This window comes from Gossypium raimondii, chromosome 8 (genome assembly GCF_025698545.1).
Source record: "Gossypium raimondii isolate GPD5lz chromosome 8, ASM2569854v1, whole genome shotgun sequence".
Taxonomy (NCBI): Eukaryota; Viridiplantae; Streptophyta; class Magnoliopsida; order Malvales; family Malvaceae; genus Gossypium; species Gossypium raimondii.
Genome location: NC_068572.1, coordinates 56,559,566 through 56,586,228, shown reverse-complemented (window position 1 = coordinate 56,586,228; position 26,663 = coordinate 56,559,566). Strand labels below are relative to the sequence as shown.

General features: G+C 30.7%; 2 protein-coding genes and 1 pseudogene across 2 annotated transcripts; all 3 read left to right on the top strand.

Moving 5' to 3' along the window:
- The first annotated feature begins 3,033 nt into the window (after positions 1-3,033).
- LOC105792378 (L-ascorbate oxidase) lies at positions 3,034-7,870 on the top strand. The gene is made up of 5 exons (XM_012620923.2): positions 3,034-3,475; positions 3,558-3,650; positions 4,381-4,593; positions 5,078-5,272; positions 6,611-7,870. The coding sequence occupies exons 1-5, from the start codon at positions 3,197-3,199 to the stop codon at positions 7,553-7,555; spliced, it is 1,725 nt and encodes a 574-aa protein (XP_012476377.2). The 5' UTR covers positions 3,034-3,196; the 3' UTR covers positions 7,556-7,870.
- Positions 7,871-9,131: 1,261 nt separating this feature from the next.
- LOC105792377 (L-ascorbate oxidase-like) lies at positions 9,132-13,762 on the top strand (annotated as a pseudogene).
- A 5,165-nt stretch (positions 13,763-18,927) lies between these two features.
- Positions 18,928-22,195, top strand: LOC105792376 (protein ETHYLENE INSENSITIVE 3). The gene is made up of 2 exons (XM_012620921.2): positions 18,928-19,221; positions 20,020-22,195. The coding sequence occupies exon 2, from the start codon at positions 20,122-20,124 to the stop codon at positions 21,964-21,966; it is 1,845 nt and encodes a 614-aa protein (XP_012476375.1). The 5' UTR covers positions 18,928-19,221; positions 20,020-20,121; the 3' UTR covers positions 21,967-22,195.
- Positions 22,196-26,663: the final 4,468 nt, after the last annotated feature.

Genomic DNA, 26,663 nt, shown 5'->3' with positions numbered 1-26,663 from the left:
TTAAGCTATTGGGACATTAAAACCCATTCCAAGATTTTGTAAAATTGTACAAAAAAATTCCAAATGAGACCAAACATTCCAAGATTTTTAATTGAGTTTTTTGTTTACCAATGTATTGTTCACATTGTTTTATAGGGAAATGAAACGTCATTTACGAAATCCGCTTAATATTTGTTCTTTACTAACTTCGAGACCCAATATGTAACTCTGGTCGGTTGAAATTGAGAATGGCCTTTAGATTTTGCTTCAGAGACCAACTCATTTTGTCACATTAATTTTTCCTACACTAAATAATGAATGATGCTCTTGGCATAAAAGTAAAATAAATGTATAATCTTCAATAATTAATTAATTTTAAAATTTTTAATAATATAAAAAATATTTTCATATTTTAAAATTATTAATGATTAATATGGAATATATTAACTATGAATGTCACATCAATAAATTAACTTTTTCATTTATTTTAAAATAATTTAATAAATGATATAAATTTAAAAATTAAAAGAAACAAAAATTTAAATAAAAGTTAAAATAACCTTTTGTAAACTTAAAAGGGTGAAATAAATTTTATCTCTAAAATTAAATAAAAATTGAAAGATAGTGGACAAAGGTTCCACTGTGGATCACATGTTAAAAACCCAAACACTAGCTTCAATTTTGTCATGGGCTTATCATGGTCTAAAATGAAAAGTTTTTCATTTTAATTCTTTAAAATTTTAAATTAATAAAAATAAAATTGTACTTTTAACTTTCTAAAAATGATAAAAAAATTGATTTAATTTTTTAAAAAATTATAAAAATATAGGCTATTCAAATGGTGAATTTATATTTTTACTTTTCTAAAAATTATAATTTAATCTCGGCACCCTAAAAATATAAGCTTCATCCCTAACCTTTGTGAACAGAACTTTTGAATGATACAGGTAATGTGAACAGAGAATACCATATAACATCGATTTTAAAAGCCTAGTGACTTAAATGAAAAAAATTGAATATTTTAGTGACCAAAATAAAAATTTACTCATAGTTTAGTCACTACTAACGTAGTTTACCCATAATGTTATTGATTGAGTAAGTACCACAAGTTAGTTCAACATCAACATGATAAAAATTGTAGTACATTTAATATTCTTAATCTAGTGTATTTACGTGTTTAAATTTCGTTTTACTCATATTTGAATCTAATTTCTTTTCATTTTAATACCATGCATATCGCATGTGTTATTATCAATTAGTTTCAAACTATAATTTTCATTATTTATTTCATTTCAAAACACACTCTTATTTTTAAATACTTAGTTTCCACACATATATGCGTGTGTGATAAAATTTCTAGTATAAATAACTTATTTGATTGATTTGGTGTCATCCGTTAATCTAATCCAGTTCATTTGTAAAATTACCAAAAGTCTATTCCTTTACAAATGAACAAATATAATTTTAAAGGTGTTTATATCTTTTACATTTTGATAAATCTAAAAAAACTCATAATGAGAATCACGAGAATAAATCCAAGCCGTAATAATCTATTACCACAATTTTACAATTTTGATCAAAATCATATTTAGTTTTATATTATTTAAAAAATATTATATATTTTTCACTTATGACAGAGTGAGACATAATCTAACACTCTTTTATGATTTTTGAATTAACTGAATCGCCAGAAAATATATTTTAAAATTAGATCATGGTTGAATAGATTAGGTCATTAATTTGTCAAATTAATTGAACTGATTTAAAAAATATTAAAATAAATTAAACTAAAAATCTAGTTGAATCTATATATACTTATCTTCAAATAATACTCGTCAAAAGGTTGTTCAAGAAAGAATGGCTTAGGAATAAAGCAAAGGCGCGTGGAGAAATGTAACGTGTTTCTTTTGACCTATGCCAGCTTGTCTTGTGCCGTAATCCCACGTTTCAAAATTTAAAAATTGCTTTATTATCATTACTTATCAAACTGCACCTCCATTACTAATTATTATTATTATTATTAAGCTTAATTATAAAATTGGCCACTAATATTTATATATTTTATCAAAATGGTCCTTATTATATTTTTGAGCTTTTTTTACTACCAATCTTTATTTTTTTCAAATTGCGTTTTTAATGTTATAAGCATTAATCGATGATGTGGAATTTCATATGTGAAATATTTTAATGAGATATAATTTATACTTAGATAACTCAATAAAATAATTTCATGTGAAAATAATAAAATAAATAAACAACTCATGAAGTTAAAAAACTCTTAATTTAAAGAAAATAAACATGATTATCTAAAAAATTTCAAAATGAATGCACACCTTCATATTTTCAGTTTGATTTATTAATTATCTTTTTGATAATTACGTTTATTTTTTAAAATTAAGAGTTATATTTTAATTTCATGTATGATTTATTTATTTTATTATTTTTCACATGTAATTATCTTGGCACTTCCATCAAACCTATTAGAAAAATAATTAGAAAAATAAAAATAAAGGTTGATGATCAAAAAGGCTAAAAATATAATTAGGACCATTTTAACAAAAACATGTAAATTTTATTGATTAAATTTGTCATTAAACCTTATTATTATAATTTTATCAAAACAAATGCAAACGATTAAAGTAGAAGAAGATTAACAAGTAGAAGTGGGTGGTGATCACCCATAACCGGTCAGCCACTTTATTACCTTGGAGCACGCATATTATTACTCAATATAATAATATACTGATCTATAAAAGAGCCATGAATTCCCAGATTCCAAAATTAATACTAAGGTCCCTAATTTCAAACTTGATTATGTTCACTTTTTACTGTTTGATTTAAACATGAGGAATATATGTGCTTTATCAACTCATTGACTTATTTCGAAGATATACCCTCCAATTTGAAAACAACATTTTATGGTCCTTGTGACAATTAGCACCTAGTGTGGCAAGATATTTTTTTTTATTTGCGTATTTACATAAAGGTTATTGGTATAAACATTATTACACATTCATGGCTGCTTTGGCTTATAAATACCACTCCCAAAGAGCAAGGAAACGTAAAAAAGCAAAGCTAAGTTTCAAAGCCCTAGTGAGCACCGGCACAGCTAGTCTAAACCTTGCATTAGCCTCCGCTATAAATAGATTGCCTAACACCACTTCCATAAGCCATCCAAAGTCCCTACGACACCCATCCTGGTTTTACGTACTGAAACATGGATTGTAAATCTTGGGGTTCCAGGGATATTGTTTTTTTGTGCATTATTGTTTTGTCTTTGATCCATGTTTCATTGGGTGCAAAGGTTAGGCATTTCAAATGGGAAGTGGAATACATGTACGGAGCTCCAGATTGTCAAGAACATGTTGTGATGGGTATCAATGGCCAGTTCCCAGGGCCAACCATTAGAGCTAAAACAGGAGACACCATTGTTGTTGATCTCACTAACAAGCTTCATACCGAGGGAGTTGTCATTCACTGGCATGGAATTAGACAGGTTAGCATTATCATATATACACATATATATATGTATGTATGTGGTTAAATATGTATATGATGTGTAAGATGTTTTTTATCAGCTTGGAACACCATGGGCGGATGGGACTGCTTCTATTTCGCAATGTGCGATCAACCCAGGAGAGACTTTCGAATACAGGTTCAAAGTTGATAGGGTAATCTCTCTCTCTCTCTCTCATGGAAGCTCTCATCTTCCTTTAAACCTTGAATGAAAACAAAGGTAAAAACTCTTCCTATGGTTGTGCTTGTGAAAATATGGAGAGGTAAACCAATGTTTTTAGGAAAGAAATACAGAAAGGTGGAAAAAATTATATATTTTTATATGAAACGGAAATCTTGGAGTAAGTGGACAGCTTTATTTGAATATTATTCATCTTAAATAGAAATATAATTATATAAAAAGAATATTTTTAATTTTAATTTTAATTTTCATGTGTATGGGTGGAGAAAAGATACTTTTACTTTCCCTTTTCATCTTATCGATCTTTTATTATTATTTTTTAATCTTAAAATTATTATTCAAGATATCAATTAAAGTGTGAGTTTAGATAGATATTTATGTGATAAATTTAACTTATATTTTATCTTCTACTACAATATCGATACAACATCTAATATCGTATCACCAAAATAAAAGCACCCATCCAAATGCACAAGCCTTTTTTTTTAATCTGCAACTTGCAGCACATAGATTCATACTACATACTGCACCAATCTAGTGAAATGAAAAAAAATATTATTTAATGTAAATAACAGTGTTTTTTTTCTCTTTAAGCGAGGAAGTTATATAAACATCTTTATTATTATAAAATTATTATCCTTTTCGGTGAATAGTTTATAGAAAGAATTACGAAATGATAATAAAAAAGTGATATGATGATGCAGCCTGGAACGTACTTCTATCACGGGCACTATGGAATGCAGAGATCAGCAGGGTTGTATGGGTCCCTGATCGTGGATATGGCAGATGGTGAAAAAGAACCATTCCATTATGATGCTGAGTTTAATCTCTTGTTGAGTGATTGGTGGCACAAAAGTGTTCATGAGCAAGAGGTTGGCCTTTCCTCCAATCCCTTCCGTTGGATCGGTGAGCCACAGGTAATTCTAACAATACCCATTTTTATTTATCTAAGCTTCGTTACAAACAGACGAAAGGACACGCACCCCATGTCCCTATTACTAAAATTAAGATTGGGTAGGCTTAATTGGTGCAAATGGTGTCCGCTCCACTTATAATAAATTACAATCACCATGTGGGTGGCAGGCAGGCAGGCACAGTCATTACTGACAAAACCATAAAAAATGGTAAAACAAAAAATCGTAAAGATGGTGATGTGATGATGACACATGATGATGACTCCCATATAGCAATTTGTAATAATAATAATAATAAAAGTTGCCATGATAATGATATACATGGTGGTTGGTGTTTCTTAATCATATTCCCATCTCATTCCAATCTGGGCTTAAAACAGCCGAAGTGCTGGGTACTAATTTCATAAAATTTACAAAAAATAAAATAAAATAAAATAAAATTGTTTGTAAAAATTCTCACATGTTTTGTTTTATATGGTGGGCTTAGAGTCTGCTGATTAATGGAAGAGGGCAATACAATTGCTCATTGGCTTCCAAATTTAGTAATTCATCCATTAGCCAATGCAAGTTCGAAGGAAATGAAAAATGTGCACCCCAAGTCTTGAAAGTCCGACCAAACAAAACCTACAGGCTCAGGATTGCCAGCACCACTGCTTTAGCTTCACTCAACTTGGCCATTGAGGTATTCTCCCTATTTCTTTTTATATGCTCACTTTTGCCATAATTTTAATTAGAAATTGGGCATTTTAATTATGGTATCAAATTTCCTGGAAAAAAGCGGAGCTGGAATTGTCTGGTTGCATGATGTGTTTGGACAGTGGGAATCTGATCTGCAACCCCTCCTTTTTCTGATGTGAAAAATACCAAAAATAAATTAAAAGTCAAAATAAAAAAAGAAGAAGATACTGACTATACTGTTTTAGTGCAACTGTCGTAATAATGTTTCAGTGGCATCAAACTATTGGTGGATGGTGACACAAGGCATAGGTGCAGGAAAATAAAATATTGGCTAAATTGACTTTTTCCATGGGATAAGGATTTTATAATCTCTCTATTTTAGCATGCTTAATGGTGAGTTTGAATGAACGGTGCGTTTATCTACGGTTAGTGTAAAAATAGCAGTGGCGGTAATATTAAATACTGTACTGATACTGTAACGTGAGACAAAAAGTAAACTAAACGCACCGCATCCAATCGCCCATCCAAACTCACCCTAAATTGATTAGTAATATTTTATTTTTATTATTATTTTAACATTTATAAATATGCGTTTTAGTGTACTTCAATTTATATTTTCTTATATTAACAATAACATCCATTTAATTGGTAAAATTGAAATTATTAAAAATATCAGAATAATTTGAATTTAGCCCATTGAAGGATTAGGACACCCTATTTTATAGCGTTTGGCAAGTTGGAAAACGTCAATAAAATTCGAATAGCAGGGACCTGTTTTTCTGTTAATAGGAATCCCACTGTTGTGTGATCTACTTTTGCCATATAAACTGAATAGTAGAAGTAGCGAACCAAGCCAATGCATGTGTCTCACAAATTGCATTCATTCTTTATGGACATCAAAATGTTCACCATGTGATACATACTCAAAACTTTGTCCTTTGTCCTATACACAATAATTGAGTTATTTTATATGATTATGTACGACATGCTAGTTAAAAGATTATGAATGTTTTTCTAATATTTTATTTTTACTGAGAAATGATAAATTATTATTTTTACATTAGATCAAAAAGTAAATTATTTTTTATATTAAAAATTTCATCTTCTTATACTATTAAAAATTGGTATGCCTGATAAAATAATAAGACAATAACATGTGTTGTGCCACGTGTACCGTATATTGACGTATACAGACCACTTTTTAAACATAGAAACAAATAAAATTTTTAATAGAAGAACTAGCTTGAATTTGGATCTTCATGATACTTTTATCCAACATGATATGATTGAAATTTTAAAGAAAATGAAGGATGGAAATAACATTAATTTTTTGTTTTTGCAGGGTCACAAAATGGTGGTGGTGGAAGCTGATGGGAACCATGTGCAACCATTTGCTGTTAATGATTTGGATATATATTCAGGGGAAAGCTACTCAGTGTTGTTAAGAACAGACCAAAACCCTTACAAGAACTATTGGGTTTCAATTGGTGTCAGAGGGAGAGATCCCAAAACCAACCAAGCCTTAACCCTTTTGAGCTATTCTGCCACCCCTGCATCAAAGCTCCCTACAACTCAACCCCCTGTAACACCTCGATGGGACGATTACAATCACAGCAAGGCCTTCACCAAAAGCATATATGCACTCATGGGATCACCTCAGCCACCCAAGACTTATGACCGTCGGATCATCCTTCTCAACACTCAGAACCGACTCAATGGGTTCGTCAAGTGGGCCATCAACAATGTGTCCTTGGTGTTGCCTTCCACTCCTTATTTGGGGTCCATTAAATTTGGTCTCAACAATGCTTTTGACCAAAAAACACCCCCAGACAACTACGATAGCAGCTATGACATCATGAAGCCTGCACCCAACCAGAATACAACACAAGGGAGTGGGGTTTACACCATTACTTTAAACACCACTGTGGATGTGATCCTTCAAAACGCCAACGCCTTAGCAAAGGATGTTAGTGAAATACATCCATGGCATTTGCATGGACACGATTTCTGGGTGTTGGCATATGGAGAAGGGAAGTTCAAAAACGGAGATGAAAAGACATTTAACTTGAAGAACCCACCATTAAGAAACACTGCAGTGATTTTCCCATTTGGGTGGACTGCATTGAGGTTTGTTGCGGATAATCCAGGGGTTTGGGCATTTCACTGCCACATTGAGCCACATTTGCATATGGGGATGGGGGTTATTTTTGCTCAAGGTGCCCATCGTGTAGGTCAAATACCAAAAGAGGCTCTTGCTTGTGGATTAACAGGAAACAAGCAGAACTGAGAGACTGATTTGAGCTAATTTATGTATTAGGCTATTTGGTGTCAGGCTTTTTTTCTTTATTTGCTGGTGTTTGTTAGATGGGGTTGGTCTTGGTTAAGGAAAAAGGGTAGGCTACTTGTCAAGGGCTAGCCATGGACAATGGTTCTAGTTTGGGCCTGGTCTTGTCTTGGTATAATATGTATCTCATGTCAGGTCATTTGGGCATTGGCTAAAGTCTCCAAGTCCATCTTGTTTCAATGGGTTGAGGGAAACTATGTTTGACAACTTGCAAGTCGCACTTAAACTTCAATAATATCGAATTCCGCTATTGCCAAATCGTTTTTCTGATTTTTTTTCATCTAGTTATTTTTTTTTCCTTTTTGAGAGTTTTTTTGAAGGTTTTTTTTTTTTTTGTTTTTAAAGGTTGTTTGGTGTGAAAACGTCGACCTACAGAGTTATTTCTAAAAGATTACAATCATGCCAAAAAGCTTTTAGTCGTTGCACTCTTTTTAGGATCACAATAAACTAGAGGGTAAGTATATATTTTGCTACCTTACTTGGCCTCAAAGTTCGCATTCCTACTTGAAGTTTTTTTTTTCAATTAGGTACTTGACTTCAAAGTTCATTTTGGTACCTAAATATTTTTTTGTCCTATTAAGTACTTGAACTTGACTTTTTTGGTTCAAATTGATATCTGAACTTGGCTTCATAGTTGAAATAATTAAGTATTAATTTAGACTAAAAAGACAAGTTCAAGTACCTAATTGGACAAAAAAAAATTTAGATACCAATTTGAACATTGAAGCTAAGTGTAGGTACCAAATAGACGTAAGGATTTATTTTTATATAATACTTGCTTATTATTATTGATATTTGATGCATTTATCGTGTACATGTTTTATGCACCATCAATTAATAATAAAATGACCAATTATCACTAGTGTCAAATAAAAAGTAAATTTAGTTAACTTTATTTAAACATGATTAATTACTAATTATAATTATTTTATTTCTCTTTCGTGTTTTAGGTTTCATATTTTAATTTTTAGGTTTCAAATTACATATTTGAATTTTAGGTTTTGAGTTTTGAATGTAATATTTTTGTATTTATTTATGTTTAATAGTTATAATTAATATTTTAAAAATAAAGCTATTTGTATTTATTTTTAAACCCTTCAAAAAATTTTGTTTTAGACCAATGGTGACATGTCATTATTTTATTAACTAATGATGAATAAAATTTATGTCTTGATGATGCATCAAATATTTTCTCTCGTTATTTATATTAATTGTTAAAGGATTTTGAAATGAAAGGTCAACTTTTGATATAGATTTAAACATGCATTATTCGGTTAGTCCAAAGTATGAATTTAGTGTTTGAATCAAAATTTCTACATTTATTTCACTTATATTATTATTATTATTTTGTTTAAAAATGTAAATTTTATTTAACCTTTCATAATTTTGAAAATAACCACATTAAATATTGTACAAATCTTTATACAATAGATTGGGTAACCGCAGGCTAAGCTATCACTTGCATAAGCGAGTTTCCATTGCAGTCTCCTGGTTAACCATCCTGGTGACATAGTGAGACATGGGTTGTAAGTGTTGGGGCTCCATGGATGTTGTTCTATGGTGCTTCACTGTCTTGTCTTTGAGCCATGTTTCAATGGGTTTAGAGCATAAGCCTTTAAAATGGGAAGTGGAATACATGCACGGTGCTCCAGATTGTCTGGAACGTGTTGTGATGGGTATCAATGGCCAGTTCCCAGGGCCAACCATTAGAGCTAAAGCAGGAGTCACCATTGTTGTTGATCTCGTTAACAAGCTTCACAACGAGGGAGTTGTCATTCCCTGGCATGGAATCGGACAGGCTTTTCTCCTGTGTTATCTTCCCTTCATGTCATATTTTCGAATTATGTGATCGAACTTTCAAGATGAGATTGTTGAGAAGGTAATTATGAAACTAATAAATTTATTTAATTAATTTAATATTTTTTAAAAATAAAAAAATTAATCTTTATTATATTACATTAATATAAAATTTTAATTTAGATTCAAAATATAAGTGTATATATATAACAACAATTGAAAGCATAATATCAATAGAAAATAAATATATAATCATTCTTCATTTTAATTTCTCTTGCATTTACAGGTAAATTATTTAAAATATGATTGTTATAATATTTATAATATTTTTATTAATTAATTTGATATAATAATTTAAAAGCATATAATTGATAATTAGTATTCATAATTTTGTTAATTATATAATTTACTATTATCCTCTATTATTAATTATTTCCTTTTATGTTATATAAATTTTACTATTATTTTATCCATAATATCTTTTTTACTCTTGTATTACAAAATTTATTACTATATTTACATCTATGTTATCGATTTATTATAAAATTTTATTGTTTCTTAAAGGTAAATTCATTAATTCATTCAATGGAACCATACAATTCAAAGAAAAAGAATAGCAAATTCTCGTCGTAAATGGTGAAGGACAAGCTTTATCAACACAACAAAGGCTTTAGCCTCAGCATCAATAGAACATTATGACACGTTGACAATTGGCTTTGTCGAAACTCAAGCACGATATATCTGAAGTGATTGCAAACACTTAATACGATAAGCAAATCAGTTCCGGATTGTCCAAAGCGAAGAGCAAAAATCGACAAAAGAATTGAGCATTCACTAAACTAGAGAGGACGACAACAAAATCATCCCTAAAATCACTTGTAAAACTAAGATTACATGCATAAGCAAGATCAAAAAACATGCTACAAGAACAGACAAAAACTTCTAAAACTAAAGACTTATTAAACAATGGAAAAACAAACAAACAAAATACCCACTTTACAAGTATTAATAAAATCACATAAGTTGAAAATTATTTATTATTTAAAGTATTAATAAAAAATTTAATCTAAAAACATGCAACTTGATAAATCAACTTATTCAATAGTATATTACAAAGCTTACAATATAATTACGCTTTTTTATTATAAAAATTATAATAAGTAATCAATAATTTATTATTATACTATCTTTAACGTATTTATTTTCATCACCATGGGCGGATGGGACGTCTGCTTCCATTTCACAATGTGCTATCAACCCAGGAGAGACTTTCCGATACGACTTCACAGATGATAGAGGGTAATCGCTCTCTTCTTCAGCTAACCTTCAATAAATTATACACAGATTTACCAAATAATAATATAATGTGTTATGGAGCAGCCTGGAACATACTTTTATCATGGGCACCATGGAATGCAAAGATCAGAAGGGTTGTATGGGTCCCTGATCGTGGATATAGCAGATGGAAAGAAAGAACCATTCCGTTATGATGACGATCGAACTCAACCTATTGTTGAGTGACTGGTGGCACAAAAGTTCTCATGAACAAGAGGTTGGCATTTCCTCCAATCCCTACCGTTGGATCGGTGAACCTCAGGTATTGAATCAACTGACCAACTGAGAAAGTAATTGTGACAAGTATGTATGTCTGCTGATTAATGGAAGAGGGCCAAATTTATCAGTTCATCAATTAGCCAATGCAAGTTCAAAGGAAATGAACAATGCGCACCCCCAGTCCTGGAACAAAACCTACAGGCTCAGGATTGCCAGCACCACTGCTTTAGCTTCACTCCACTTCGCCATTGAGGTATTCTTTCTACTTGATAGTAAATATTAATTTTGAGTAAAAAGATATTTCATAATTGGGTTTGGAAACATTACTAATTTATGTTGTTCAGACTCAAAAAATGAATGTATCAAAAAAATTTCCAAATTATTTTATCTATTTAAAAGATTATATATTATATCATATTTAATAGGGATATTTGGTATTACTGTTAATTAAGCGTATGTTATTTATCTATAGTTCGACAATTTTGTTGTAGGATCACAATGTGACGGTGGTGGAAGGTGATGGAAACTATGTGCAACCAAACCAAACCCTTTCAAAGTACTGGATTTCAATCGGTGTTAGAAGGAGAGAACCCAAAACCCGTCAAGCCCTCGTCATATTGAGCTACTCAGAGTCAAAGACCTCCCTACATGTGAGCCACCTAAAACACCTCAATGGAACGATTATGATCGTAGTAAGGCGTTCACTAAAAGCATTTTTGCCCTCCAAGACAAAGATCGTAAGCCAGTACCCCAGACCCATCACTGTCGGATCATCCTTCTTAACACCCAAAACAAAATCAATCGATTCATCAAGTGGTCTATCAATAATCCATTCCTTACTTGGGCTTCCTTAATCCAACCAATGGTTTTGACCCACTTTTCCCTCCATATGAGTATGACATATTGCAACATGTTTGGTTGGGTGTATTGGCTGCCAATACACCCATAATCAGTGGGCCCCACCTATGCATATGTTTGGTTGAATGTATTGCCCTATTACGGGTCTAATACATTCCGGGTGTATTACTGATGAAAGACCCATTTCTATTCCCTTCAAAAAGTTCAGATTAGCTCCGCTTAACTCTCCCGATTGTGATTTGGCCTGTTTTACCCTTCCAATACAAGAGCCATCTCCAGCCTCTCCCTCCCAAGATCAAGAAGCTCCCGATTTCTCTTCTTGTTTCATCCATCGGCCTCTTCCTGTTTCACTTTCAGAGCACTGTTTCTCTTCCCGATTTCTCTTCCTGATTTCTTGCACCTTTTCAGAGCACTGTTTTGGCCATCAAAACAGACTTGTGTTCTTCAAATGCAGTGAGTAGAGATCAATCCCAAGTATCTCCAAATAAACCCTCAAGAAAAGCTTTCCAATTCAATCAAGGTAAAAATTGTCTGCCCTAACATTCTTTCAACATGTTTTCCATTTTATGTTTTTTTATGACGAAAGATTCAACATTTCTAGAAATTGAATCATGCATTTACCTTTAACATGAGGTTTTAGAAAGTTTAATCATGTAACTCTGCTGGTGTCGAATTTCGTACTCAAAGTTTAGACCCAGTTTAGGCTTTTCTTCTCGATCTGCACACTGCCGTTGTTCTCAAATTTTTTGCTCACGATATCGTTCCACGTGCAGTTCAATATTTATGTGAGAATAATGTTAATTTGTTTACAGATTCTGCCCGTCGAATAAGGCCAAAATCTGGCATCTATGTTGTTCTGCCCAATTTCCCAGTAACATATTTTTCTAACTTTTCTGTTAAACTAATTGCATACCTGAACTTATCATGGTTTCTCTTTTCACCATAAATTTGGGTATTCTCTGCCTCTGGTAGGGAAGATTCCTAAAATTGCTGGAGCAGACCACCTCAAACATTCAACTTAACTTTTCCCTATTCACGGACTCACCCAACGATTGAACAAAGAAAATATTCCCTTTTCATTTTCCCTTTCTACATGTATATAAACTACTCACCGCTATCCGTGCTTGAATCAGGATCATAACTTTTGATACCCAAAAATAATGTTGCTCTCCAATCAGACTTCAACACTTAAACTCCACAACATACAAGAAAATGTCCTCAAAGTCTGGGCTAAACCATATTATACAATTGATTGCCGACAGTGGAGATAGAAAGCGATGTACAGTGGGCTCCAAAAGCCCCTCCCAACAATGCATTGTTTGGTTAGGGGAAGAGTGTTGTGGAGGAACATATGTTAATATTTAATTAAAAAAGGAAGCATGGCCCAGATTTTCTTGGTCAAGAAAACCATGTGATATTCTATTGTATTGTTGAGTTATATATAAATTTTGTTGGGCCAACGTGGGTAGAAAAATGGTGCAGGTGGAGTCTGGAACTTGGAATATGTAGCTTATCCGGTTGGTTCAATCATTCAATGATTTTTACTGACATAAGGGAAAAAGTGTTTTTTTAGTAAAAAGAGTAATGAAAACAACAGCTTTGTTGTGTAGTAATTGAAAATGGGTGTGGGGATGAGTGGGTGTCCCCTTGATAGGTAGTATAGTTCCACATGAGAGACAAGAGTCTTGATATTTTATGGTTCTTTGGCTATGCATCCACTTACTTGTGGACTTATCATATGATATAGATGGTATATGCTTGAAATTTCTTACTTCTATTATTCATCCTTAAATGATGATGCTCTTTAATTACCTTCTGGATTTGCATATTTGGAATCCAATGTTTCTCTGTTTTGTTGCTCCTCATTTTGTTCCGTAGGCTGCAAATGATGGTGCTCATTTTGCTCATCATTTTGTTTACCTTCTGGATTTTGTTGCTTAAACTATGTGATCATTTTGTTCCTCATTCAATGCTTGAAATTGTATTGTTGTTTATTAATTGGAATGATTTGAGGAGATGTAATTTTGTTTTACATATTTAGTTATTAGCTATCTATTATCCAAATTGAATCAACCTTATTTAGTCTTAAGCAAGCAAGAACCAAACACGAAAAGTGTGAGATAAGGCGACTAGTTAAGGAAGAAGGAAAGAAAGGAATATGGTGTCTTTGTTTTGAGTTTTGACATTACCCATGGCTGTATCCATGTACTTTTTTTATAGCAATTTATTTTGGTTAAACTACAGATATGAATGAAGAGAGAAACACATTCTATGACTGCGAAGCTGACGTCTCTTTAGACGACATGGATGTTTCTGGTACAGATCCGCGAGGATATAGAGACCAAGGGGGTTTCTCATCTTCAAACAAGAGAAAGAAGAAATCTGATGCTCGTGATAATGTGTATTCTTCATTTGAGGAGGCTGCCACCTTGTTGGGGGAAAAAATCGAGGCGTTGGCGATAAAATCGATATGAGTATTGCCTCCAGGTGGTAGTTCAGCAGAAGTCAGAAGAAAAGATGGAAGAGAATGCTTCAAATTTATATTCAGCCTTATGGTCAATTGAAGGTTTAACCGACGATCAGCGGTATGAAGCTTTGAGTAAAATTCCCGATCATCCAGCTCAAATGATCGTTTTCTTGATTTACCTTCATTGCCCGATTGGAATGGGTCAAGATTTCTTTCTCACCATTAAATATCAATGTTCAAACTTTTGATGTTGTAAAACTATATAACATATGGATTATGATGTACAATTTCATTTTCATCTAACTTTTCTTAGTATAAGTTAATTATGTTTATGCGAATATAATTCTCAAATTATATTGATTTTAGTAAATTCATAAGAACATTTTATGAAATTATATTTAATAATAATTATTTTAAATTGTATTTAATCATATATTTTAATTAAAATATATTAATATTAATTATAGTATCATATATTATGATTTGAGTAATTTAATATAAGAATATTAATTATTAAGAATTTTATTAAATTATATATTTTAATTAAAATATATTTAATAAAAATATGTTTAAATATGATTAAATTATTTATTATTGATAATAATAATCTTATTAAAATTTAAATAACAATAACAATAATCATTTACCAAAACAAATTTATGCTAATTATAAGAATTTTATTAAATTATATATTTTAATTAAAATATATTTAATAATAATTATGTTTAAATATGATTAAAATATTTATTACTGATAATAATAATCTTATTAAAATTTAAATAACAATAACAATAATCATTTACCAAAACAATTTTATGCTAAGGGTATTCTAGTCATTTTAGTTTTTTCCATTATGCTATTACACCTCTATTCCATTCAACCAAACACAAGATTACTATTACGCCTCTATTCCATTACATTCAACCAAACAGTGGATTAGCTATTACACCTCTAATCCAATACACCTCTAATCCAATACAGCGAACCAAACGCACCCTTGGAGTTTCCATTATTCAACCCAACCCTAACCCACATATATATTTCATGTCGGTTTACCATTCATAAAAATTTATTCATATGAATTTCGTAATTGTTTTTTCAATAATGTGATATTCAAAGTTTAAACCTAAATCACCAACAACGAAAAATGATTTGGGTTGAGAATCCAGTTACAAATTAGATCAAATTTCAACAATATTTTCTCCACTCTCTAAACATTTCCCTAAAAAGTTTCTTTAAAAATGTAAAACTCAATCCAAGCGTTGACTTGTTGTACTTAAAGATAACTAAAATTAGTTATTTATTGACATTTATGTTTGGATTTGAGTGAAATTTTAGACTTTACTTAATGCGAAGGAAAGAAAATTGGAGGGGTGGGAGCTAGAAAGATAGAAAATATAAATTTTCTTTTCTCTCCCCCCATAATTTAAATCTAGATTGATTGGTTTTTTTTTTTTTTTTGCATTAGATGAAAAATAACAACTTCTCCTCCTTCCTCTTACTTTTTTTTTTTCCGAACACAAATTATTTTATTTTCACTTTTCTACTCTCTCCTCTTATTCTTCCATTTTTTTCACTTATATTATCATATTATGTTAAAATGATTTGATTTATAAATATTTTATTTTATTATATTTCTTTAATTTGACACCCAAATTGATTTTTTAAGAGAAATATTTTATGGAATTTTGGAAATTTTAATATTTTGGCCTAAGGAGAAACAGCAAGAATCTTTCTTTGACCCCAAGAAATAGTAAAATGAATAAATAAGAAAACGACCATCCTCATAATTGGAGAAGGGTTTTTAATTATTTATTTAAAATTGAAAGAGTGGCTAAAAGAAGGGGTGTGGGGATAATAAAAAAAATTAGTAGAAACTCCATTACTGAAGGAAGAAAACATTGGATTTGGATGAAAAGTGAAGAGCAATGCCCTCAGTGCATTGTACTCCCATAACCAAGGCCTAAAATAATTGCTCACTTCTCATGTGGTTCTACTGGATTGTTTTTAATTATTTGACTTCATTTTTCTATATTAAATACAATAGCTCCTCATCAGTTTCTATTTATTTATTTTAAATCTATTGGAATTTTTAATTTCTTATATAATGATTTTCAAAAGTTTCAATTTTTATTAATTTCTGATTATATCTGGTTTTTTATATAATGTTTAGAACTATCTATAACTCCTCCTAACCCATAAATAAGAGAATAATGCACTTTAACGCACTCCAACCCACGTCCTTTTGTATTCGCGACAATGCTCATGTCAGTCTAGTTAAGACTCAATTGGCATAAAAAATAGTTAAACTTATATTTAAATTAATATCTTTTACTAATATAGTAGGTTATAGTTTTTTTTATTCAAATATAATAGTTTTAAATTGGGTCAATTCCCTAGTTGATCACTCAATTTTTAGAGCGCTTTCATTTTGGTCATCTAAATAAAAGTTATTGCAATTTTGTCTTTAAACTTTTAGGAAGTTTTCATTTTAGTCACCCAAGTGTTAAATTCCTAACAGCGACTGATTGTACGCGCCAAATCATGTCCACATCATGCTTACACTTTCATTTTGGTCACTCGACTTTTAGGTCGCTTTCATATTGGTTATTGATGTTTTTAGGTCTTGATCCAGGTAAAAAACATAAGTATTAAACTGAAAAAACGGTAGAAACTAAAATAATCCATTATAACATTTCAATTTGTACTTATTTATCCTCTTGTCGAAAATTCTATTTTTTAATATTAAAATTTTAAATTTGAACAACAAACTCAATTCAATAAATTGTTGAATTTTATCCCTTGGTAATTCCAATTAATTTGTTACTATAATATTAAAATTAATTAACTTAATTAATTTAATCTCCTTCTAAATTTTAAAATATTATTTTATATTTCCAATTTATTTTAATGAAACCAACGTCAAATAACTCATATTTGACAAGTTTCTACAAAACTTAAATATCTTTTGATTATATAATCATGATTCTTCCATGCTAAGTTTAAAACGAAGAAAAAAATCTTACAATTAATTAAATTAATCGCTTGTTCTTCTTTTGGATAAAGAAGTGATGAAAATGATTTGGGGTTTTGTTTCACATGAAATATAAAATTAATTAATTACAAGGAATTTTTTCGCTTTTAGCTTAGCATGAAAATTTAAAATCACATAATTAAATGGAATTTTGCTTTTGTAAATAATTATTAAGGATAAGTTATTTTATTTTATTTTGAAAACATAAAGTAAAATTTTAAAATTTAAAAGGACATTAAATTCGTTAATTTTAATATTATAGTAACAAATTGGCTCGCACTATCAAATCATAATTTTTAAAATAATTTATTTAATTGATTTTAATGTTTTAAAATTTAAAATTTCAACATTGAAAAAAATTAGAAGGTAAACAAATACAATACAATACAACAAATTTTTAATGTATTATTTTAGTTTACTACGTTTTCACTTTGATATATATATATATATATATATATATATATATATTACCAGGATCAAGATTTAAAATTTTTTTTCTCGGTGACCAAAATGAATGTGACCTAGAAGTTGGGTGATCAAAATGAAATTTTAAACATGATGTGAACATGATTTGGTGTGTGCATTCAACTATCGTTAATGATTTAATATTTGTGTGACTAAAATGAAAACACTCTAAAAGTTGGACAACAAATTGTAAGGATTTTTTTTGGGTGAACAAAATGAAAGTGCCCCAAAAGTTGGGTGACCAATTGAGTAGTTTGCCCTAAAAATTAACACGCTATATTATTAATTAATAAAAATATAAATTTATAAAATGATTAAATATAAATGGATAATTTCAAGTTTTTAATTAAATAAATATAATTTGTATATAAATATGATTTTATTTAAATATGATAATAGTTAATAATGTTAAGATCAATTTTATAGTTAATAAAAATTAAATGTGTGAGAATAATTTTATACATATAATATTGATGATATAATCTATAATGTATAAATTTATTTATTTATATATTTTTAATAGGATTAATAATGTTTTTGACAAAATCTTGAGCTTAAACTCAACATTTATGGGTGTCGATATATATATATATATATATATATATATATATATATATATTTGAAAATAATTTTTGAGACATTTATTTTTTCAAAAGTATGAAAATACAAAAGTACTAACATAATAATATTAGTTATCATTTAAAAGAAAAGATACATTAATATTTTTCCAATTGAGTTAATACTCGATTAATACGTGTTATTAATTCAGTTAATAGTTTTATAATATTAATCATCACTAAATATATATATATACGCGAATATTTAGCATCCAATTAATCTGTGATACTGAGTTTTACAATAAATATAGATGTAAATATTTTAAAATTAAAATCACTGATATTTTTCAGAAAAGAAGAGAAGATGGTAAGAATTTGATGAAATCATTTACTACTCTGATAGTGGTTCAATGGATTACTTTGGGAAATTTTTATAAGATAAAAATCCATTAATTATTTATTGCATTTAAATGACAAATAAAAAAAACCTCATTTAGGGTAAAATTTCTTTCTTGCTAAGTTGCTAACAGCCTCACATATTTCCTTATATTTCTGTACTTCTTACAGTATTTAATCAGAAGTTTCAGTTTAGCGTCTCCCACTTTGTCTCTGTCTTTTCATTTTTTTATATAAAACTTTGACAATCTACAGGGAAGTAAGCAATCACCGGCCCTTCCCCTCTCTCTCTCTGTAATAATTTATATTCCTCTTTTAAGAGAGTAGAACTTATAAAACCCATTTCCCTCTTTCTCTGTCCATCCATTTCTCCCTCTTTTCTTCTTTTTCTTCTTTTTTATCCTCTCAAAGACCTTTTTGTGTTGCAGAATTTACTCCTTTTTAGTTTTGTGGACTATGCCAAAAGCTGGGGTTCTTCCTGGTAAGTTCTTCTGGTGTGGATCTTTATGTAGCTTATTTTATATGGGTTTTTGATCATTAGTCCATAAATTCAAGGATTGATATCATTTTGGACCTGAGTTTTGATTGCATGGAATGGGGTTTTCAGCTAATTTTCTGATTTGGGTTTTGATTATTTGTTGATGAAGTTAAGGGTTTTCTTTGGCCAAAAATAAAGTTAAAGTTTTGATTGCCTTGGCTTGGTCTTCTTCTTTTTTTGCTATTGATTTGAAAAGAAAAAAAAGTTGAGATTTTGATTGTCTATTTATGTTTTCTACTTATTTTCTAACACGGGTTTTTAATTATTGGTTGATACAGTTAAGCTTCTCTTTGTGTCAGATCCATTCAATTTGAGCTTAGTTCTATTTTTCCATTTACTTCTTCATCTTTAAGTCTTTATTTTTAAACAAATTGATAGTCTGGAGATCTGACTTGTATCTGATAGTTCCTTGGTTTTTGTTTTGTTCCTTAAGATTTATGAATCGTAGTTTATCTTTATTTTCCCGTTTATCTTTCTTATGTCATGATAATTAAAAAACCCATATATGCAGATGATCAGCTGATAGGCTACTTTGATCTGTTTAATTTTTTGGTTACTTCATCTATGTTTCTTTAGCCAGAGTTTGCATATATGTATACATGTATATACATATGTGTCTGTTTGTGTGTGGTGTTAAATTTATATTTTGACTGTGTATATAATTTTATTGGTTAGATGCTGCAAGTTTATCAGGGAACTTTGGGTTTTTGTTAACCAGTATATTTATTCAATTTTTAATAGGTTAACTAAGGCCTATTTTTGGGTGGGTTGAACTTATATCAGTACTAGCAGATTAGAGGTTCTCTCAAGTTTCAGACATATTTGAGTTCCTATCTTGGAACAATGATGATGTTTGACGAGATGGGAATTTGTGGGGATATGGATTTCTTCAGTGCTCCACTTGGGGAAAAAGATGTGGCAGCCTCACAAATTGAACCAGAGGCGACGGTGGAGGATGATTATAGTGATGAAGAAATTGATGTGGATGAACTTGAGAGGAGGATGTGGAGGGACAAAATGCGTCTCAAACGGATTAAAGAGCAGAATAAGTGCAAGGAGGGGATTGATATTGCTAAACAGCGCCTGTCACAAGAACAGGCGAGGAGAAAGAAGATGTCGAGGGCACAGGATGGGATTTTGAAGTACATGTTGAAGATGATGGAAGTTTGCAAAGCGCAGGGTTTTGTTTATGGGATTATTCCGGAAAAGGGAAAGCCAGTGACTGGGGCATCTGACAATCTTCGGGAATGGTGGAAGGACAAAGTCAGGTTTGATCGTAATGGTCCTGCTGCTATTGCAAAGTACCAGGCAGATAATTCGATTCCTGGCAAGAATGATGGCTGTAACTCGATTGGCCCAACTCCACACACCTTGCAAGAACTTCAAGATACAACTCTTGGTTCTCTTTTGTCTGCACTGATGCAACACTGTGATCCTCCTCAAAGGCGATTCCCTTTAGAGAAAGGCGTTCCCCCACCATGGTGGCCTACTGGAAATGAAGAATGGTGGCCACAACTAGGATTGCCCGAAGATCAAGGCCCTCCTCCCTATAAGAAACCTCATGACTTGAAGAAGGCTTGGAAAGTGGGGGTTCTCACAGCTGTGATCAAGCATATATCTCCTGATATTGCCAAGATTCGCAAGCTTGTAAGGCAGTCCAAGTGCTTACAGGACAAAATGACAGCAAAGGAGAGTTCAACTTGGCTTGCCATCATTAACCAGGAGGAAGCCTTGGCCCGAGAACTTTACCCTGATTCCTGCCCACCTTTGTCCTCAGGTGGTGGAAATGTATCTTTGGTTATAAATGACTGCAGTGAGTATGATGTTGAAGGTGTTGAGGATGAGCCGAACTTCGATGTGCAAGAGCGCAAACCCAGGACTATCAGTTCTAATTTGGTCATGGAGAGAATGAGGGCTATCCAACAACCACCTTATTCGACTAAGGGGGAAGTTGTCAGTAATTTGGATTTCACGCGAAAGAGGAAACCATCCAATGATTTAAACATGGTTGAACAAAAAATCTACACTTGTGAATTCCTCCAGTGCCCTTACAGTGAATTTCGTTTGGGTTTTCATGATAGGACTGCCAGGGACAATCATCAATTGACTTGTCCATATAGGAACTCCTCTGCACAGTTTGGTGGTTCGAATTTCAATGTTAATGAATTAAAACCAGTTATTTTTCCTCGGCAATTCGGACAATCCAAGCCGGCTGCACCGCAGGTTACATCTGTCTCAACACCCTTTGATCTATCTGGACTTGGAGTTCCAGAAGACGGGCAGAAAACGATCGGCGAACTCATGTCAGTATATGATAACAACATTCAAGGGAACAAGAACATGAATCCTAGTAACAATCTAGTTACCAAAGGTCAAAACGTTCTTCAGCCGAAAATCCAACATCAGCAAGATGAATTCTTCCGTGGTCAAGGAGTCATGATGGAAGGAAACTTCTTCGAGGACTCCAGCATGCTCCATAATCATCAGATGTTCTCACAAGGGGAAGCTCAGTTTGAGCGGTTTAAGGGCTTGAATTCTCCATTAGACAGCAACCACAATAACAACAACAGCTTCCAGTTGATGTTCGGGTCTTCATTCGATTTGGCTTCTTTCGATTACAAGGAAGATCTGCATGCAGTTGGGATGGATTCCATGCCAAAGCAGGATGTTTCAATCTGGTTCCAGTAACAAAAGTCTCCCCCACTTAAGTACTAATGAGCACCAGCAAAAAAGCCCTTTTGTTTTTTACTTGGTTTGTTTTTCTCATGTTTGTAGATGTAGAAGTTTAGTAAGTTTTAACAGGTTTTCATCTGGGCTTCAATAAAAAAACCAGGAAAGCCCCCATGATCCTGCAATCCTGTTACCGATTTACAAATAGAATGTGATTGTCTCATAAATAAGTTAGTGTTATTATTTACCTTGGTTTTTATTTCTACCATATGATGTTGGGATAGGGAATCTGTCATGTAATGGTGGGAAGGTGATGAGTGGAAACTGTTTTGTCCTATTAATTAAATCCCATGTGAACATAGACCCACCAACAGTTAATGGAAGAAGATGCCTTCAGTTGACTGGGGTGGTGGTGGGGTTTGTTCAAGGACGGCGGCGCTCTCTATGGTTCAGCCAACTGTCTTGGCTGGTTCAATGTTTGGAACTTATCATTTCCATGGTCCCACTCCCATTTCATTTACATGGTGTAATGTTAAAATTCTTTCGTACGTGGGTTCATAATTCATTGGTTTGACTAAATCGAAAATGACGTCTAAAGTGATGTCATGTGTTGCTTATAAGGTTGTGGTTTTATTTATTTTTATAGTTATCCTACAGCAGGTTAGCCATTTTTATCTGCAAAATCCATCTCCCATTGAGATATTTTGGTCCTTTTTCTTATTTACAAAGAAATAAATCAGATCACATGGGATTATTGACTTTTAGTTATAAATTTATGCATCGAGTTAGTTGTCATGAAAAAAAGAAAAACCCACAACGGAAGCAAACAAACAGATCCATTTTAATATATATTGAATCAAAAGTCTACAGTACAACTATTGACTCCTCTTTTTCAAATATTAAAATAGAAATTTGCAGTTTGTGCTCATCAAGTAAGTTGCTTTAATTTGCAATCCATTTCCCATTTCCACAGAGAGAGAGAGCCAAATACATGGGGTATGTTTATGATGATGGAGGCTAATAATCAGACACAATTTGGCTCGACTTTTAGAAATTAAAAAATATAAAATAAAAACGTGTTTCAGGTTGCATGGAGAAATGTGAGTGATAATCTCATGATTTATGGGTTACAATCGAGCTTCCGTGACCTCCTCCACTTCTCTTTTTCTTTAGCTATCTTAGTCACCATCTCATTTTAATATATACTAGTTTTCTACGCAGTACATAGGGTAAATTATTAAGATAGTCACTTTTGTTTATCTTAAGTTACATTTTAGTCATTTATGTTTGAAATGTTACGTTTTAGTCATTGAGCCGTTAATTGCCGTTAACGGTATACCGGTAAGCTGACGTGACACGTTAATCATCATTTCAAACAAAAAATTTAGGTTAATAATCGGTCTCCATATTTTTTCATTTTGAGCAATTTAATTTTTTCCTTTTATGTTCTTTTAACTACATTTTTTTTCCTTTCTCTTCTGCTTCTCCCTTTTCCATATAATTAGTTCAAAGAAATGAGATTTCAAACATGTAGCATTCAACCATATGATGGATTTAAGGGCTTGATTGCATGAAAGTCATTTAAGGCAGCTCTTGATATATCGCCATTAGAATATGGGGAAGGGAGAAGGAACATAAAAGAAAAAGAAAAAGAAAAGAAAAGTAAAATTAACATAAAAGAGATGGAGAAGGGAGGAAAATAGAGGAAGAAGCAAAAGAGAATGAGAAAAAAAAAAAGAAAGTTAAAAGAATATAAAAGAAAAAAAATTAAGTTGTTCAAAATGAAAAAAATATAGGGACTAATTGTATAATTTAACCTAAAATTTTTGTTTGAAATTGTGATTTAACATGTCACGTCAACTTATCGTTACACCGTTAACGACAATTAACAGTTCAATGACTAAAATGTTACAACACAATAACGTAAGTGACTAAAACGTAACATTTCAAATATAAGTAACAAAAATGTAACCTGAGACAAACAAAAGTGACTATTATAATTTACCCTTAAATATATTATATTTATCAGATAAAATTTTCAATATTTTATAAATACAATAATAAAAAATGTGTGACTTTGTTTTAGGAAAAATATGAATTTTAAGACGAATTTAAAATTTAAAGTAAACTGCAATGGATTAATCTTTTCAAACTGATATTCTTTAATAAATTATATATTTTAAAATATGTTTTAAAACTGATTTTTAATAAAATTGTTTTAAATAAAATATTTTTTCAATATTATCTTAAATTTTTAAAATATATGTTTGTTTAAGTATTATCTTACAATTATTTTCTAAATAAATCGTAAAAATTGTTAAAAGTAAATGTTATAAAACGAAACATATATTCATAACGTGGATATTTTTATTAATTAACTTGATACTACAGAGTTTAATTATAACATAAAGCAATGGCGGAGTGAAGGGGTTGGTAGAGGCTGACCTCTTTAAAATCGAAATTTTTATTTAGATTTTTATAATTTATAAAATTTTAATTTAATAATAGTAAATTTGTACTTTGGCCTCCTACAAATAGTAAAGATTTGATTTGATCTTTTACAAATTATAAAAATATAGACTATTAAAATGGTGAAATTGTATTTTTATTATCGTGAAAATATACAATTTAATTCCGACCCAAAAAGAATTTTCGGCTCTGCTACCGACATAAAGTAAAATGTATAAAATCTACAATTAATTATTTATAAAAATAATTTAGAATTTTAAACATATAAGCATCTAAAATTTTAATAATAACTTTTATATATGTGAATCATTAAATATGGAATATGATACTTAAAAATAAATTGAAGTAAAACCTTAAGTTAAATAAAACTACCCAAAATGGTTACAGAATGAAAAACAAGCGTTTGTAAAAGGAAGCAAATTAAGGATATATGTTGGTAATCATAATTTCATTATTTGTCTTGAGTCTAATGGTAAAATATATTATATTTTTAATAAGAGAAATTAGATTCAAATTTCAGAGACAATATTATTAAAAGAGACATTCACGAATCCTGAACATAAATTGTAAAATCGACATGAAGAAACAGACATAATTTTTGAAAAATAATTGCTGATATGAAATGATTACTACTGTTATAAAACATTGAAAGGTTCAAAGGTTTCACCATCATTATCACTTCATTGACCTTACAAATTTCACCACCGCTTCAATTATTATGATTCTCATTTAATTCCAATATCTACACGTATACTCCACATGCAAACAAACCCTAGCTACCTACCTATGAAACTATACCGCGACGACCACGTAAATATAAGCATGAATTTAGAGAAAATTTTAAATGGATGAAAGTATATTTTAATTTACATTTAAAATTATTTATACTTAGTTTGTATTCCCGTATGATGGCAGATCGATTGTCTATATTAAACATATAAAATTTGTATAATATTAACTTTTGTTTAAAATTTTAATGTTTTCAAAAATCATTAATAAATTAAAAATAATGTAATTACAAAATATTTTTGTACTTGTCATTGATGCATGTTGTTTTATCTATTTTTTGTTTTTATATTATATTTTAACTTTTAATAAAAGTCAAAATTTTTATATTATTTTAAATATTTTTACAATTCATAAAAGTGCTTGTTTTTATGATTTTGTTATTGATAAGCAAATAGATATAAATTGATAAAGTTCGATCTGTATACACCTATTAGTCATCACCTAACTTCCCCTCAATTTTAATTTCTTTATTGTCAATCCATATATCATCAAGTTCCAGAAAAAATTTCGCCTTTCAACTACACTTCCTTTTTTCTTATTTGGGTAATTTTTCTACTCAACTTTTTATATTCGATCTATTTTATCTTAAATTTATTGAAATCTGACTTGAGGCTCTAATTTCATGTTTTGATCTTCGTGAAAATTATGTCTACTTGAATACAGATGGTTCTGTAAGGTCTTAGAATGACTTTGCTTTAGTAGGAGGAATTGTACAAGACGAAATTGAGAATTGGATCTTCGGGTAAATTGTGTGACATCTTAGATGACTTAGACATCTTGATTGACCGAGGCTACAATAATGTGCTAGTTAAGACAAATAGTCTTGACGTGGCTACTGTCGTACAGAAGGGACTCACAAGAGGATCAAATTCTGTTTTGTTTAGGAGAAATCTTCAGCGAGTTCCTCGGTTTCAACATTGAAACATCTATCATACCCCCAGAGAAGCAAACCAAGAAGCTGATAGACTCGTCAAATTAACTCATCTGGGATAGTTAAAGATTACGAGTTTTCTAAATATCCTCGTCTGGGGAAATGAGTTATGTGATGTAATTTGTCCTTTTTATTTTCTTATTTGTCACACACAAAAAAAATACTGATATCTAATAAAATGTAAAATGTGTAATATTTTTATTGGATATCCTAAAACAAATTGATACGAAAATCAATGTAAAAGAAAATATTAGATATAGTTTGGGAGCTAATTGTTGTAGTTGAAACAAAGTCGTGTTCTTCATATAATTATATGTAACTTAAACCTTATGTTAAAAAGGGGTGTAGAACTTTTGTTAAGTTAAAATCGGATTAGATTGATTAGATTAGGAATTGGTCGATACATTAGTCCGAAGGAAGAAAAAACCTAGTTAACCTACAAATTAATATAAACCAATTCAAAACCAGTAGAGCTAACAATTGAACTTTTTAATAGTTTAAGGTTAACGAGTTTTGAAGCCATTGA

Excerpts from the sequence above, each read along its gene's own strand:
- LOC105792378 (XM_012620923.2), top strand. The coding sequence starts at position 3,197 with ATGGATTGTAAATCTTGGGGTTCCAGGGATATTGTTTTTTTGTGCATT. Across the intron at positions 3,476-3,557 it reads ACTGGCATGGAATTAGACAG|CTTGGAACACCATGGGCGGA; the intron begins GTTAGCATTATC and ends GTTTTTTATCAG. Across the intron at positions 5,273-6,610 it reads CACTCAACTTGGCCATTGAG|GGTCACAAAATGGTGGTGGT; the intron begins GTATTCTCCCTA and ends TTGTTTTTGCAG.
- LOC105792376 (XM_012620921.2), top strand. The coding sequence starts at position 20,122 with ATGATGATGTTTGACGAGATGGGAATTTGTGGGGATATGGATTTCTTC.